Raw genomic sequence first — 17,109 nt, forward strand, 5'->3', positions numbered from 1 at the left:
GATGTAGAATTGCTAGAACATCAGGCTGTGAAAATAAATCTAGATAATCTCTTCATGTTCTTTTCCTAGCCAAATTTTTTTTATTATCTAGTCACCACCAACTGTTTATCCCTCTAGCTCCACCTAAGGGCAGATATACCAGCTGATACCATCTGATTCCTTGTTGGGAGAGGTCAATGTCTAAAGTACAGTATTTTTTTAGATAGGAGCAGCATTTACTGTACAGTGATTTCTATGTGACTGTAAATTATGTTTCAGTTTAGAGCTCTATTCCTTTATTATTGATATAGGAGATGTCTTCACAAGGCAAATCGGAGGCGTCTCCACTCTCCGTATCCTCAATCACCAATGAGACAATGGAGACCCCAATGACCTATGAGGCGGTGATACCTCACTGGTTCTACCACAAGATACAGGATGACAGAGGGTCCTGGAACCCCTTCAGCAGGGAGGATTCTGACAAACTGGAGGCTGCTTTCTGCTCTGGTACAGTATGTGAGAACCACAGACTATACATACAGGGTAATACAGTAAGGAGTGGCTGTACGAAGGGTCTTGGAGGGCATGGTGGGATTGTATAATACAGGAGGAGTATACTTTATGTTACATAATAAGAGAACTGATAGACACAGAAGTTTAGTGCATTCATATATTAATGCAAGTAATTGGATTTATGTGCTTAACACCTAATTCTGTTAGTATTTATTTACAGTTTTTTATATAGCGCAGCAGATTCCGTTGGGCTTTACAATTGTAGACAGTGATAAAACAAAAAAGTCATACTTGGAGGTAGGAGAGCCCTGCTGCAAGCTTACAATCTACAGGGACAAATGTATGAATGTAATACCCCTGGTTCAGACCCGGTAATTTGTACTTGGATCAATACCGGGTTGGACCTGGGTTTAAGACACATTTCCACTACAGTGTTACCCAGTAAATTGCTGGATTAGCCCCGTTTACACTTAACCCAGGTAAGGCCTGTTTTTTTCCCCTATAGATTACATAAGAAAAGGCCTTTATAAAGGGCTTTACCAAAGGGGAGGTCCTAAAACAGGGCCACCAACAGGGCCACCATTACCCAAAAGGGCCACCATTAAACAAAACATTTTCTGATTAAAAAAATAGACCAGAAATATTTATTTGGAAAAGTTTTGCTTTTATTTTAGTCCCAAATATTCAATATTAAACTTTTTCAAAAGTGTCTTCACACACGACATGTAAAACTATTGTGAAAACTATTGTTTGCAGTATACCTGAGCCATTGGTGTATGTAGTCATGTACAAAGTGCACATACAAATACCCAAGACTCTCCAATCATCTCTGTTTTTCAAAGATACCGGGTTTGGAGCATTTCCACTAACGCTGAACCCAGGTGCAAACCGGGTGCTACCCTGGTGATTACATGGGTAGGATTGCCGGGGAATTCAAACTGGGTTATTTGACAGGGAGCATTTCCACTAGCAGAAAAACCCGGGTAGATGTGCGTTCCCGCGGAGATTACCGGGTTATTTATGCTAGTGGAAAAGGGGTTTAATAGAGCTCATAAAGCCTTTAACCACTGATTGTGTAAAAACAACCTCTAGGGGCACCCAGGGCACACTCCCAATCCTCACTCTACCCTCCCCCCGGCGCCCCCCCCCAAGTCAGTGCTAACTCCGCACCCTGGCAATCGTAGCCGGGGTTCCCCTGCCACTGCACTCACCACCATACGCAGCACTGAGCGTAGCCGGCGGCATTGCAAGCCCTGCTCGGGAAAGTCTGGGCCAGTGCTGCTAGGGAGCATTCGGCAATTTGGCCACCCGAGCTGCCCCGAACCTGATGCCGCTTCACTGCTTTGAATGGTGACAGGGGAACCTCCAGCGATGCAGGTTGGGAAGTCGGCAGTGGGCGATAGAAGGTGGTGAGAACAGGGGGGAGAGGTAGACGACAGGGGAGGGGCTGCCCATAAGTTCTGTGGTGGGTTTTTCTGGGGCAGGACAAACCTGCCCTGATAGGTTTGTCCTGCCCCAGAAAAACCGACCACTCAAAGGGTTAATCTAGGACTTGAGCCTTTCATAGTTCTAGAATGGCAGAGTACACACCTAGGGAAATCTTGTTTGTGGTGAGACAATTGTAGTAATTTTTTGATATTTTTCTTTTTTTTTACCACTTATGTTCCGTTTTATAATGCTGTTGTTTATTCTCTTTTATTAGGACATAATCCAAACAGTATTGTAATCCCAGTTTGTGGGGGGCGATATGATGTGTACCTGGGCAGTCGCAGGATGCTGTCTGTGTACTGGGATGAGGGCGACTCTGAAGTTCAGAGATGCACCTGGTTCTACAAAAGGGATAAAGATAATAAATACGTTCCATATGCAGAGAATTTCAGTGAGATTCTAGAGGTAATTTCCAGCTTTTATCTTTCACGTCCCATCCTGAAACCTTTTCATTGTATTTTCATCTATCCAGTAAATCTGTCTTTAATAGAAATCAGTGTGTATTATTATTATTATTATTATTATTATTATTCAGTAGTTTAAAAAAAGAAGTGCACAGACCTCACAATTGTGTACACATATGAGTTTACCATCTCAATAAATGCAGCAATGTGAATTAGCATTTATACTATATAGTAAAAGGCTAACACTGCTCCTCACCTCTGTGGTGCATTTTAGTTTTTGCACTCTGGTGGCCACTAGATGGCAGCTGATGGAGCAATTGGAGCGTTGAATTGTTTGTCCAATCACAGCCACCGGCACTGACATTGCTGTTAATGTTGATCATCATTTTGATCTATTTCACATAATTTACTGTATGTGTGTTCTTCCTGTATTCATGTGGGTATCCTTCAGGCGCTCGGGTTACTCTCACATTCTAGTTGTTGTCTATAATGGCATAGTGTGTGCTTTTGGGTTTTGGGATTGAGACTGTAACCTGCATTGGTGCAAGTATTTATTTCAGTGCATATCTTTATTTTATTCTAAACTGACCTATAAAAAAGTTTGCTGAAGGGTTCACTAATCTGGCAGAGTCAGTCTGGGATAAGTTCTGGGCTCAGTCTGATTCTGAGCTCATGAATCATGCTACACTACCGTACAAAAGTTTGGGGTCACTCAGACAATTTCATGTTTTACATGAAACCTGACTTTTATTTATCAAATGAGATGCAAAATGAATAGAACATATAGGGGGTATTCAGACATTGCCGTTGTTTTATCATAGTCAATATTTTTAACTTATCGTTTTCTTCGGCATTCAAATTTCTTTTTCGCATACGAAGTTTTCGCATATTCTAACTTTATAAGGTGCGTTACGCCCCTCCGCGAAATCTGGCCAATCACGCGATGTGAGGGCGTATATTTTTCGCTTTCCCACCCTTATTTCATGTTTCTTCCTCGGCGTCTGTATTCAGAATGATTTCTGGCCTGATTGGCCAGAAATCATTCTGTCTTGAGACGCCGAGGAGGAAACATCTCTGCGCCTGTCAAAGTCCTGCGAGCCGGGTACCAGATGGGAGCAGCGCTGTCACCGGAGAGGATGCCGAGGTCGTCGCCGGGGACCAGGTGAGTTGGATTTCCTTCCTTAGGTACCCCTGGGGACTACCTCGGATCCCGGACCCCGGATTCTGCAGCCCAGGAGCACCGGAACCCCAGGACCAGCCCCGGAACCAGGACCAAGGCCCCGGAACCGGACTCTTCTGCCCTGGAGCCCCGGAGCCCGGACCCAGGATCCAGGGACCGACCTACGGGCTCAAGGTAGGTAAGTATCAGTGTGTGTGTGTGTGTTTTGTGTGTATTAAACTTTTATTTTACAGTGTGTCAGTGTGTTTTTGTTAACTATTTTTTGTACTGCAGAACTACAAGTGCCAGCGGGCCCTTTAATGCCCCGCATGCTGGGACTTGTGGTTCTCCAAGTCCCAGCATGCGGGGTAGGCTTGCTGGGACTCATAGTTCGCCAGTACAAAACAATAGTTTTTATTCTTTTTTTTTACACAAGCCATCAGCCCGATGCCCACCGCCCAGGGGCATCGGGGACAGCCCCGGACTATCAGCATGGGCTGGTAAGTCCTGGAGGGGGGACCCCTTCATTTGGGGGGGTCCCCACTTCCCCAGGACCCCTGCCCATGCTGACCAGCCAGGGGGTTAATGCTTTGGCCGCGGGAGCTTATATAATAAGTTTCCCCCGGCTGTGGCATTACCCTGCTGGCTGGTTGTGTCCGGTGCTGGTTCTTAAAATACGGGGGACCCCTAGTCATTTTGTCCCCCGTATTTTGGGAACCAGCGCCGGACCTTGAGCCTGGTGCTGGTTTCATGAAATCAAGGGGACCCCTATTTGTCGGGGACCCTGATTTTATGTCACCAGCACCGGCTCAGTGAGCCCGGGGCTGGTTATGCTCTGGCGGGGGACCCTGCGCTCGTTTTTTTTTTTTTTTTTAACCCTTTGTTTTATTTTTTACAGCAGAACCCTGCACAGAACATTGCGATCTGTGCAGGGTTCTGGCTATTTCGCCAAACAGAACCTGGTCTGAAATAGCTGCGCTAATTAGACACCTAAAAAGTGCGATGTGCAAATGTGCATTGCATTAAATAAGCGACTTGTATACTGTTCTGTACGAAAACATCTGGATGCGATAAAAATGCAAATTAATCTCGCACTTTTACTCAGCATACCTTAACGCACATAATATGCGATTTCAGTCCCTTAGCGCATCCCATTAAATTGGCGATTTAATGGAAAAATGCGATATCGCCATTTTGTGGTCTAATTAACGCCAAAAAACGCAGATCTCATCCCATAGAATGTCACCCTTTATCTTAAAGTTGTAATTGCCGCTGCTGCCCGCCCGCTGCGGTGCTGGACACAGTGATCACCGACGCCCGCCAGCTGCGGTGCTATGGACACTGATCACCGCTGCACACTGACAGCCCGCCCCACTGTTTTACCACCGGCACCCCCGCCGGCCACTCATTTGAGAGCTGCCGCCACCCGCCCCCACTGCTCCGCACCGCCCTGCAGCTCCCCGGGTTTTTTTTTTTTTTACATGTGACAGTGACACACAGAGTCCTGTGAGGGAGCATGGTGAGGGGGGGGGTCAGTGATGATGATGCCTGCCACTGGGACCATAGAGCTGGTAGCAGTAACGGGACAAGCGCGCCTGCCCCCCCCCCTCCAATCAACAGCGGCAACGCAATGTCTGATCATGGGCATGGCAGGAGTCACAGAACACATGGACCCCCCCTGTCTGACCTGCAGCAGCATGGTTTCTGCCAGTGGCACCATAGACTCTAGAGGCTGAAGGATGGCGGAAGGGGCGGGTCACGGCTGAGTGAGCGTGTGTAGGCTTCCATCCCCTCTCCCTCCCGCCCTCCCGCTGAGGCTAATATGAATGCGGGAAAAACCCCCCCTGAACCTGGAAAACCTTGCCAGTGAACGTCCGTCTGGAGCCGCTTCCACTGCTGAGACGCGGGCACATTGTCATCCCGCGTGTGGGGAGTGTTTGGATGAGACGCGGTGAATCCTGGGTGAGCGAGCGGTGCACCCTGGGAGCCTGAGCGAAGGTGGCAGAAACGCACGGAGCAGAGGAAGCGGAGACGCAGCGTGTGTGTTGCCGGAGGCTTCCGGCTGCTGGCGACCGAAAGTAGAGAGCAGCAATCCAAGTGGGAGCCCCACGGCGTGCTATCCTGTAGCGGACAGCCGGACCATAGCACAGAACAACAGCCAGTGTGCCGCTGCAGAGAGCCCCATTGAAGCCCCGGTGTTACAGCCATCTCAAGCAGCGGTGGCTTCCTAACCGCAATATCCAGCTGGGCAGCGTGTCGGTATATGGCGGCGACGCTTCTACGATTCCTACGCAAGTACTGTGTCTATTATTTTTCTGAGGGGGGAGAGGTGGTCTGCCTACAGTGGTCCCGGGCGCCTTATTACTGAATCAGCGTGTGGTGGGCTTTGGGGCAAGTGTATCCCCGTATCTCTCAGACGGAACTGCTGTAAATTGCCGGTGACTACATACCCGCAGTGTGTCCCGCATATCTGGTGATCCTTTTGAGATAAGTGGATATATAAGATATAATGGGGAAAACTGGCCAGAATACGGCCGCTGCACGCTTGGAAAAATATGCTTGCAAACCCATTCAGTCCGGGCCCTCCTCACAGACCTCTACTCCTGCATCCTCTCCAGTTAAAGAGGATATTAACCCCCCAGCTACTGAAATAACCCTGCAGCAAGTGTTGGACGCTATTAACAACTGTGAGTCCCGCCTGTCTGTCCAATTGGGAAAAGTTCAATCGGATATCTCCCTTCTTAGACAAGACGCGGAGAAAATTAGGGAGCGAGTTACAGAGGTTGAGACACGTATATCCCAAATTGAAGACCAGGTTTCCCCCCTCAACAATCAGATTAAAAACCTCTCTTCTCAGGTGGGGGAGATGAGGTACAAGCTTACTGACATGGAGGGGAGATTGAGGCGTAGTAACGTCCGGTTTCTGGGCTTTGCTGAGCGAGTCGAGGGTAACGAACCGGAGAGGTTTCTGGAGCAGTGGCTTGTTAGCACATTTGGAAGAGAAGCCTTCACCGCCCAGTTCACCATAGAGCGGGCCCATCGGATCCCTGGCCGCCCCCCAGTCCCCGGTGCACCACCCCGAATGTTGATTGCTAAATTTCTTCATTTCAGGGACAGAGACATTACTATTCGCTTGGCAAGGGCAAAACCCGAGCTAAGTTATAATGGGGGAAAAATTGTTACTTTTCCAGACTTCCCGATTGAAGTCCAGCGGGACAGGATGAAATTTAAAGACATCAAGTCCAGACTTCGGGATTTGGGTCTACAATATTCCATGTTATATCCCAGTAGACTCCGGGTCGTGTCTGAGGGGGTTACTAACTTCTTCGCCACTCCAGCTGAGGCGGCCAACTGGCTTAATCATTTCGCTCCTGGGAAAAAACAAGCTTAACAGGCTGATGTAGCTGGTGGCACATTGTTTCTTATATGTTTTCCTTTAGCTGTGGGGGTTTATCTGCTGAAAATTCATTAAAAGTTTAACGTTGCTTTAGCGGTTGGGAAGGGGGGGAGGGGGGATCCTACAAAGTGACCTTCTTGAAAACAGCCCCAAAAGAAGGGGTAGGGGTCCAGGGATGTGGGGGTAAGGTAGGCCTAGGGGTAGGCGTACAGGGTGGGGGGAGGGGGGGGGGGTTGATGTTTGTTTTTCTATGTAATGTTTGGTGTATTATGTGTATTAATGCTTCGATAATCTTTTCTGGTACATTGCTTGATGGAGTACACGGGTCATTTGCTGAAATATCATTGCGGTATAGGCTAGCGCTTACCTTTGCTGTAGGCCACAGTGGAAGTAATGTCTGGTGTATTGTGTTTATTTATGTTTCGATAATCTCTTCTTGTACATTGCTTGATAGAGTATACCGGTCACCTGCTGAAACATTGGTATGGTGTAGGTTAGAGCTCTCCATTGTTGGGTGCTACAGTAGATCACCTCCCTAATGGTTTTACGGTTTTTGAGTTGGAACGTGAGGGGCTTGAATGACAGAATTAAACGGGCAGTCGTCCTAAAATATTGTAAAGATCATCAAGCTGACATAATTTGTTTACAGGAAACTCATTTAGTCAGTGAGAAACTTTCCTCACTTAAGCGACCATGGGTTGGTTCTCTCTATCACGCCCCTCACTCCAATATGTCTCGTGGGGTTTCTATACTGATAAAGAAATCGGTGGCCTTCATTCCGGACGTATGTAAAATCGACCCGGGTGGTCGCTATGTCTTCTTAGAAGGGCAGTATGAACGATATAGGTTATGCATCCTGGCAATTTACATACCCCCTCCCTTCTCATACAATATTCTTAAGGAAGCCGTGGATTTCTCAGCCAACTTTCCTGACTCCCACGTAGTGTGTATAGGGGATTTTAATAAAGTCTTGGATTCCCGGGTTGACAGATTTAAGCCCAATGCTGTATGTGTAAATGAAGGGAGTAAATTCAGGGACTTCATCAACGATATTGGTTGGTGGGACCCCTGGCGGGTTAAATATCCTAGTCGTAGACAATACTCCTGCTTCTCGGTGACCCATAGGGTTTTTTCCAGAATAGATTTGGTGCTGGTCTCGCAAGGTCTTCTCAATAGGGTTCAAATAGTGGAATATAAATCAAGGGGAATCTCTGACCACTCACCTGTCCTTCTGCAGCTAGACTTTAATACTACAGAGGGTTACAGGTTTTGGAAATTGCAGCCCTTTTGGCTAAAACAAATAGGAGATCAGGAGGGGGTGGGGGGGGTATTTGAGGAATTTATGTCCCAAAATCGGGGCTCAGCTAGCGGGACAACGGTGTGGGAGGCGTTTAAGGCCTTCTCTAGAGGGATACTAATTAAACATATTGCATCTATTAAGCGAGAATACAGGGCCAGATTACTAGTTTTGGAGAATAGCGCCACCAGTCTGGAAGATAAATATTGTAGTACTGGGTTAGAGTCGGATAAGGAAGCGTGGGGCCAAGCCCAAAGTGACCTGAGAGAACATCTTGAAGAGGCGGCTAGCCGTAGATTAGCCATGGGAGACCATAGAAGGTATGGCCACTCAGACCGAGCGGGAAAATGGTTGGCGATATTGTCCAAGCAAGAACAACCTTCCAGCTTTATCTCGGCCATCAGATCCGATACTGGGGAGAATGTTACAGATACCCCGAATATTGTTAATATTTTTCTGTCATACTTTAAGAACTTATATAAATCTCAGTCCTCTCAGGGCGAAGAAGCTATAGTCGACTATCTTGTGTCTCTAAATCTTCCTCAGTTGTCGGACGAGGCTAGAGAGGGGCTGGAGGCCCCTATAGGACTAGAGGAGGTGGTGGCAGCCATTGAATCCCTCCCAAATAATAAGGCGCCAGGGCTCGACGGCCTACCAGGAGAATTCTATCGTAAATATATGGGATATGTAGCCCCAGCTCTTTGGACCCTGTTCGGTGACATGGTCAAGGAATGGAATTTTCCCCATTCAATGGCAGCAGCTTCTATTGTGATGATCCCTAAGGGGGGTAAAGACCCCCTTAGGGTTGATTCATATCGACCCATCTCAATAATTACTGCCGACGCAAAAATCTATGCCAAGATCATAGCTAATAGGTTAGGGAAGGTGTTAGATTATATTATTCACCCAGATCAGACTGGATTCCGTCCGGGAAAATCCACAGCGATTAATTTGAGAAGAGTCCACTCATATATCCAGCTAAATAACTATAGGGGAGGCTCTGCGGCGCTGGCATCATTTGATGCCAGCAAAGCATTTGATGTGATTGAATGGGACTATCTCTGGAAAGTCCTCAAGGTCTTTGGTTTCGGAGATGGTTTTATTAATTGGATCAAATTGCTATATCAGCACCCTGAGGCAAGGATAACAATTAATGGATACACCTCCCCCTCCTTCCCTTTAGCAAGGGGCACAAGACAGGGGTGTCCTCTTTCTCCACTGCTATTTGCAGTGGCGGTGGAACCCCTGGCTTGTGCTCTGAGATCTCAATTAGGCCCTACAATATCTAGTGGTCGGAGCATGGTCTCCCTCTACGCGGATGACCTACTGGTCGGGTTGGATTACCCAGAAACCAATTTGCCAGTGATAATGGGGGTGATTTGTAAATTCGGGGAGTTTTCCGGGATAAAAATGAACTGGGAAAAGTCTAATTTGATGTACTTGGGGGACTCTCCATCTACCAGTCCGCACGATTCAATGTTGAGAACTACTGATAAGTTTCGATATTTGGGCATAACGGTCTCTAAATCCCCGCAAGATTTTTTGGGGAATAATGTACGACCCGTCTTGAAAGATATTCGGGACAAATGTCGCAGATGGACCGGGTTGCCTCTATCTCAAATTGGCAGAGTCAATTTAATTAAAATGTCCATTCTCCCGAAGCTATTATATATTATTCTTCAGTCCCCTGTCTATATCAAATTGGAATTTTTTCAGGACTTGGAGGGCACCCTTTCCTCTTTCCTATGGATAAATAAGCGACCTAGAGTCAGATTAAAAACCCTGTATAGAGTAAGAAGTGAGGGGGGGTTAGCGTTGCCGAACTTTAGGTTGTATTATTGGGCAGCACAACTTACCCATGGCCCTTATTCTGGTTGGTGCGGCCAGAGCCGCACACGGGGCTCCGGCCGCACAAACCAATCCCCGCCCACCCTACGGATCGCCACGGCCGTCCGTACACGGACGGCTGGCGATCCGCATATAAATGGTGGAGGCTACGCCTCCACCATGGTGGGAGCTGCCCCCTGCATTCGATGGTCGTCGACCATCGAAGGCAGGTCCGCACGCCGCGGCAGCTCCCGCAAGCTGAGACCACACGGACAATCGTCCGTGTGGTAGCTTGTATGGGGGCTGAAAGCTGACATCCGGCGACGTCAGCTTTCCGCCCCCATGAGTTGCGTCATGGCCTCATTACCATGCATACGCCCCGCGTTTGCATGGGAACGCCCATGAAACGCGGGGCGTACACATAGGGAAATGAGGGCATGATGCCTCTCACTCCCCTATACGCCCCCTTTGCGGCGGACGAAATACGTCTGCGGCGAAGGGGGCTGCACATGCGCAGATTCACCTCTGCGCATGTGCAGAGTAAAAACATCGGCGGTACGGCCGCACGCGGGCCGTACCGATCCGATTAGAATAAGGGCCCATATATGCTCTTGGTTTCAAGGGAAAGTAGATTTTCTGGAGATACAACTTCTCGTGGGAGATCTAGAGTTGGGCCTTTCACCCCTCCAGCTTCTCCTATCTAGATGTAGGCGCCGAGATTTTCCCCCAATCATCACCCAGGCTTTAACAATTTGGGATCAAGTACAGAGATTTACTCACTTTGGGGATATTGACCCGGACACATCTATCCTTGCGATTCCAGCACTAAATAATAATACACTCCAACTGGGTAGGGCCTGGGGAAGGTATGGACTACGGACAGTAGGCCAGTTCATACAAGACGGAAGAATCCGTCCCTTTGGTGACTTACAAAGTACGTACGACCTTCCCGATCAGATGGCCTTTAGACCTATCCAGTTAGGCAGTGCCCTAACTCAGTTGTTAAGAAGAGGGGGTATTATTAGGTCTTCCCCGGGGAAAAACTTTATGACAGGTTTGGGACCCCGTCATCGACTGTCTAAAATATATAAATTTTTACAATCTGGTGTACAAGGGGATGAGTTGGAACGACTGAGGGCACGTTGGGCAGAGGACATTCTCTGGTTGGATTCTCTTTCTTGGAGTGAGATTTTGGCGGCTCCTACTTGAGCGACCATCTCAATCCGTATCCAGCAGGTGCAGTTCAATATACTGCACCGTATATATATTACGCCGGTGAGCAGGAAAAGAATGGGTCTCTCCGATAGTGACCTCTGTCCAAAATGCCTGCAAGAGCAGGGTACCCTTTGGCACTTACTGTGGGAGTGTAGTGAATTAAAAATTTTTTGGGGTAATATTATTAATACTCTGGTGTCGGTTGGGGTCCCACAACATATTCTGTCTTCCTCTGGTATGATATTGGGGGTATGGGAACACGGTATACAGAGCGAACCTGGGGTACAATTGGTTAGGAATGTTTCAGCAATTGCTAAGGTTATAATTGCTAGACATTGGATGGATAAGGTAACTCCCTCTAGAGAGGAGTGGATTCACCTGGTTAACACTATATGCTCACATGAAAGATTTACTTATGCAAGTAGGGGGGCCCACTCCAAGTTCTATAAAACGTGGGGATTATGGCGTAACTCGAAATTCTATAAATTGGATTATTGAAACATAAAACTTAAAAGAGATATAATTAAGATACTATTTGGGTTTTTTCTCTTTTTTTTTTCCTTCTTCTTTTTTGTGGTACAAAATATTTTGCACTATGCACTTTAAGCAGATTAATAAATCTAATCTAACACGCCTCTTTTTAGGATTTATTTCACCCACAATACTATGGATAATATGTATTATTAATTAGATAGTAGTATACTATAAAGTGGTTCACGATATATTGTTAATCAGAATATTATGCACAAATCGCACTTAGCACTTTAAGAATAGGGCACTAATAAGAGGGTACGCTTATCTATTGGGTATGTATAGCAAATAGTGCAAGCTGTAATCTGGGCTCACCGGATGAGGTTAGCAAGTTAGTCTTTTTAATGATTTAGTAACTGGTAACTACATATTGACAATTCTCTTCTTTATGGCAAGAAGATTGTGTGGAATATTAATCAAGCTATGTATCAAGATATAACGCAGTGTAAAGAATTTTGTAATGTTATGTATTGTAGTGTATATGTTTGTCTTTGTATTGTCTATAAATTTAAAATAAAGACTGAATTTAAAAAAAAAAAATAGACTCTAGAGGCTGAGCCAACAGGAGTGAAAGAACCCATGGGCCCCCCGACCTGCAGCAGTATGGTGCCTGCCAGTGGCATCATAGAGGCTGAGCCAACAGGAGTGATAGAACCCATGGCCCCCCGACCTGCAGCAGTATGGTGCCTGCCAGTGGCATCATAGAGGCTGAGCCAACAGGAGTGACAGAACCCATGGCCCCCCCGACCTGCAGCAGCATGGTGCCTGCCACAAACTTTTTGCCAGGCCAGAGCAAAATTTATAGTTATGCCACTGGTTAGAAGGGGACATCTTCCCATCAGTGTTTATTTTGTTTTGTGCATCACAGACTAGAGGTTATCATAGCTACTGTTTGCTTGTTCTGTGTACATTTACTTTATGATGCCCGGTTGCTGGAAGAGTGGAATGTAGGAACTTGACAGGTGGACATCACTTCATTTACTCGTGTCTCTATCTCTCTTGGGGAGAATTGTCTAGAAGGCTGACTCTACAGTGCATCTTCTAGCAATATTGTAGACACAGTTGTCTTTCTTTATGTTTGTCTGTGTTCTGTTGGGTGGGGAAATAACTGTTCCACGAAGAATGCAGGTATTTGTATTAATTAAAATGTTTGGAGTCCAGGCTCTAGTATCCCCCACTGCACTATTCAACATATGTACAAAACTGGTATTACTGCTTTAATTTAAATGTATACTAATTTAGATTTATTGTCATTGGCACCTGTGGTTCTCAATATAAACTATTAAAACTATCCTCAGAATCATAGAATGGAAAAAAAACAACTGATGTTTGAGAAAATATTGAAGAGCTTGATCTGTCATAAATCACTGTTGGGCTGGAATATTAACACAATACTTTATACTGTTTTAATGAATATTCCTCTTGATATTTAAAACATTTTTTAGTAGAAATAGTTCCTGATAAATGTGATCCAACAAATCGTCAGTAACCCTCAACAAGAGACAGATTTGTAATTGGAACATGTCTGTTTCTGCAGGACACCTACATGCAAGCAGTGACCCATAATGAGTGGAAGAAGAGACTGGAATCACCCTCTAGAGACCTGATAATTCTGCATAACCCCACGGTATAGAAATGGCATCCTTCCCAGATATGGCTTATTTACTTGTTCACAAATAAGGTGGTTGGCAGCAGGTGACAAGTGACACCGCCAATCTTCATGTACTGTGGTTGGCCTATGATGAACTGCACCAAACAGTATTTACTCCTCTCCGCTATGCCTGTTGCATTATCTTCTTTTTAGCTAACACAATATAGTGTACTGTTCTGACAGGATTTCTGGTACTTGCCTAATTCCATTTCTTTTAATCCATTATTGGACACTGGCATAAAATGTGGGGTAGATTGTGCTGTCACAGGAGCAGGCACAAATGTAAACTTAAAGTTTGTCTTTTCCCATCTACATCACTGGGACTTTGCTAAATCCTTTTCAAAGTCCCAGTGATGTAGATGGGTTCATTCTTTCTGACAAAATCCTTCTTAGATGGGCAAAACCATGTGCACTGCGGGTGGGGCAGATGTAACTTGTGCAGAGAGAATTAGATTTGGGTGGGGTTTTACTTCAAAGTGAGATCTATATTGCAGTGTAAAAATAAAGCAGTCAGTATTTTCCCTGCACAGAAACAAAATAACTCACCCAAATCTAATTCTTTCTGCACATGTTACATCTGCCCCCCCTGCAGTGCACATGGTTTTGTCCATCTAAGAAGGTTTTTGTCAGAAAGAATGAACCAAAATAAGGCCCTAAGTGACAATACAGGTTGAGTATCCCGTATCCAAAATGCTCAGATAAGAATGACCAGAAGAATTTTGGATAACAGATCATTCCGTATTTTTGAATGAGGTATCTTGCATTTACGTTGTATAACCTCATGAAATACACACAAATATATTTTATTTGTGCATGAAACAAGGTAATAAAACATGAAACAAAGTTTGTGTACTATCTCAGCCACTGAATTTGAATGACAAGCAGTCATGGCATTTTGGAACTTGATAAAGTAAATCCTGTTTCTTCCAAGCTCGTCCAAGGATTCTGTAAGATGAGACAATAAAAAAAAGAAAAAAACTTTTCAACAAGGAAACCACTCCACCGGACTCCACAAATGAGCATATGTTTGCACTTGTTCCTGTTCTAGAGCACCCTCTACACCCATTATATTCCAGCGCCCTCCAGATAGTATGTGGGCGAGAGGTGATTGGACAGTTACAGCAGCTACACATTAGCAGCTGTAGAATACCATGGTTCTTTCTTCTTTTCCCTTGGCTGAATGACAGGGAAAACATATTGACATATTCACTGTCTCGGCCCCCTGCAGATCCATGGCTTGAGAAGTAGGAAGGGTTATCGGAGTGATATATCTCTAGAGTTCTCGAGTTCTCCGTGTATGTATGTATGTATGTATGTATGTATGTATGTGTGCGTGTGTGTGTATACACAGTTTGTGACAAGGATCACAATCACTGGGACTCAGAAGAAGACTTTGATGTTTATTTTTACAGCAGGTAACGGCATACCAGGTTTACAGATGAAGCCAGGCTCCCTCTTGCTGGCGAATCGCCAGAAAGTCACCGCTGGCGATCCGCCAGCAGCCCGGCGCCCATCTGACTGAGACGCGCGTGCGTCTCACGCGCACACGCGTCTCAGTTTCCGGGTGGCGGGGTGATTGGAACCCTGTCCGTCTCCGCTTCAGGGAGATGGACAGGGTTAGGGGGGTGGGTGCGGGAGGCGGTGGGGACCCCAGATGACCACCGACAACCCGGCGGGGACCCGGGGGAAGCCGTCGGAAGGGGACGCGCGTGCATCTCGTGCGCGTGCGTCCCCTTTCGCAGATACAGATGGTGGCTGGCGTCGCCATCCCCTGCAAAGAAGAGACCCGCTCCATCTGTATTTCATATGTGATCATAATTGCAGGCAGTAGCATACAGGCAAACTCATACATACAGATGGTGGTAGATTCTCAAATTATTAAGTATGTCTCTGTGTGGTGCACAGGTTATTAATAAGGTAAAAAGTAACTTTTATTTGGATACGTTTAAAAGAATGTAGCGAAATATAGACAGACAGTGATACATAAAGACACACACAGTGTAGGTTTAAAAAGGATAAAAATCCTTACTCAGTGTGATCCAACTCAATATCCTCCTAGATGTTAGTTAGATTCTTATGTATTAGTAATAATGGTTTATTGTACACTTTTTCACAGTGGATTTTCTGTGCGTTTAAGTCCCCTATTACTGATCTTCTGGTAACAAAATAATCTGGGTTTATGTTCCCCTGTGATGTTACTGATCAGATTACTTCACTTCACAATAGGGTAGGCAATATGGTGCCCCGCGGGTTACCCCTCAAGCGGTGCGTGTCTGGTGAGATCTGCCACCTCTACACCAGCACTGCGCGCCGCAAATGAGAGGGAGAGCCGCGTCAATGAGGACGTGTACCCTGCAGAGGAGCTCCGGCGTGTGAGAGTCAGCGCCGGAGATCTCCATCTGTTAGGAGTCAGATCTGAGCGCTGCGGACGTCACGCAAGTAGCGCCTCTGACTGAGCGGTCCAGTGAAAACTGGCATACCACTCCGCCCAGACACTCAGTGTGCTCTCCTCCTCTCCCCTATCCCTATTATATGTATTTTGATCTGTATTAGTTTATAATTGTTTAGTCGGAGCGGTATGCCAGTTTTCACTGGACCGCTCAGTCAGAGGCGCTACTTGCGTGACGTCCGCAGCGCTCAGATCTGACTCCTAACAGATGGAGATCTCCGGCGCTGACTCTCACACGCCGGAGCTCCTCTGCAGGGTACACGTCCTCATTGACGCGGCTCTCCCTCTCATTTGCGGCGCGCAGTGCTGGTGTAGAGGTGGCAGATCTCACCAGACACGCACCGCTTGAGGGGTAACCCGCGGGGCACCATATTGCCTACCCTATTGTGAAGTGAAGTAATCTGATCAGTAACATCACAGGGGAACATAAACCCAGATTATTTTGTTACCAGAAGATCAGTAATAGGCAGGGCTATTTTTGTGCAGGCTCTAGCAGGAACTGTGGCCCTTATTCTAGTTCACTCTTTCTGACAAAATATTTCTTAGATGGACAAAACCATGTGCACTGCAGGTGAGGCAGGTGTTACTTGTGCAGAGATAATTAGATTTGGGTGGGGTTTTACACCTGCCTCACCTGCAGTGCACATGGTTTTGTCCATCTAAGAAATATTTTGTCTGAAAGAGTGAACTAGAATAAGGGCCACAGTTCCTGCTAGAGCCTGCACAAAAATAGCCCTGGTAATAGGCGACTTAAAAGCACAGAAAATCCACTGTGGAAAAGTGTACAATAAACCATTATTACTAATACATAAGAATCTAACTAACATCTAGGAGGATATTGAGTTGGATCACACTGAGTAAGGATTTTTATCCTTTTTAAACCTACACTGTGTGTGTCTTTATGTATCACTGTCTGTCTATATTTCGCTACATTCTTTTAAACGTATCCAAATAAAAGTTACTTTTTACCTTATTAATAACCTGTGCACCACACAGAGACATACTTTCTCTTCTTTCAAAAAATTGTCAAACCTGTGTCCAGTGGTAGCACACCCTCCCTACTCACGGTTAACCAACCAATGTACATATACACTGAGGGTAAATGAGAACAATAGTGCTTTGATAAATCCTGTGCGACTGATTGCCCCACGTCCCCTTTCCCCAAAACTCAGATTCTCAAATTAGTTCAATAATACCAT

The 17,109-nt window shown here is 46.0% G+C and overlaps 1 protein-coding gene across 1 annotated transcript in view; it reads left to right on the forward strand.

Moving 5' to 3' along the window:
* Positions 1 to 17,109, forward strand: part of LOC146075610 (triacylglycerol hydrolase DDHD2-like) — a 71,415-nt gene that overhangs the window by 16,061 nt on the left and 38,245 nt on the right. The window contains exons 3-5 of the mRNA XM_083185015.1: positions 291 to 486; positions 2,195 to 2,385; positions 13,348 to 13,437. Coding sequence (XP_083041141.1) covers positions 291 to 486; positions 2,195 to 2,385; positions 13,348 to 13,437 — 477 coding nt within the window. The remainder of the gene's footprint in view (positions 1 to 290; positions 487 to 2,194; positions 2,386 to 13,347; positions 13,438 to 17,109) is intronic.

This window comes from Crinia signifera, chromosome 4, assembly GCF_055691185.1.
Source record: "Crinia signifera chromosome 4, ASM5569118v1, whole genome shotgun sequence".
Classification (NCBI taxonomy): domain Eukaryota; kingdom Metazoa; phylum Chordata; class Amphibia; order Anura; family Myobatrachidae; genus Crinia; species Crinia signifera.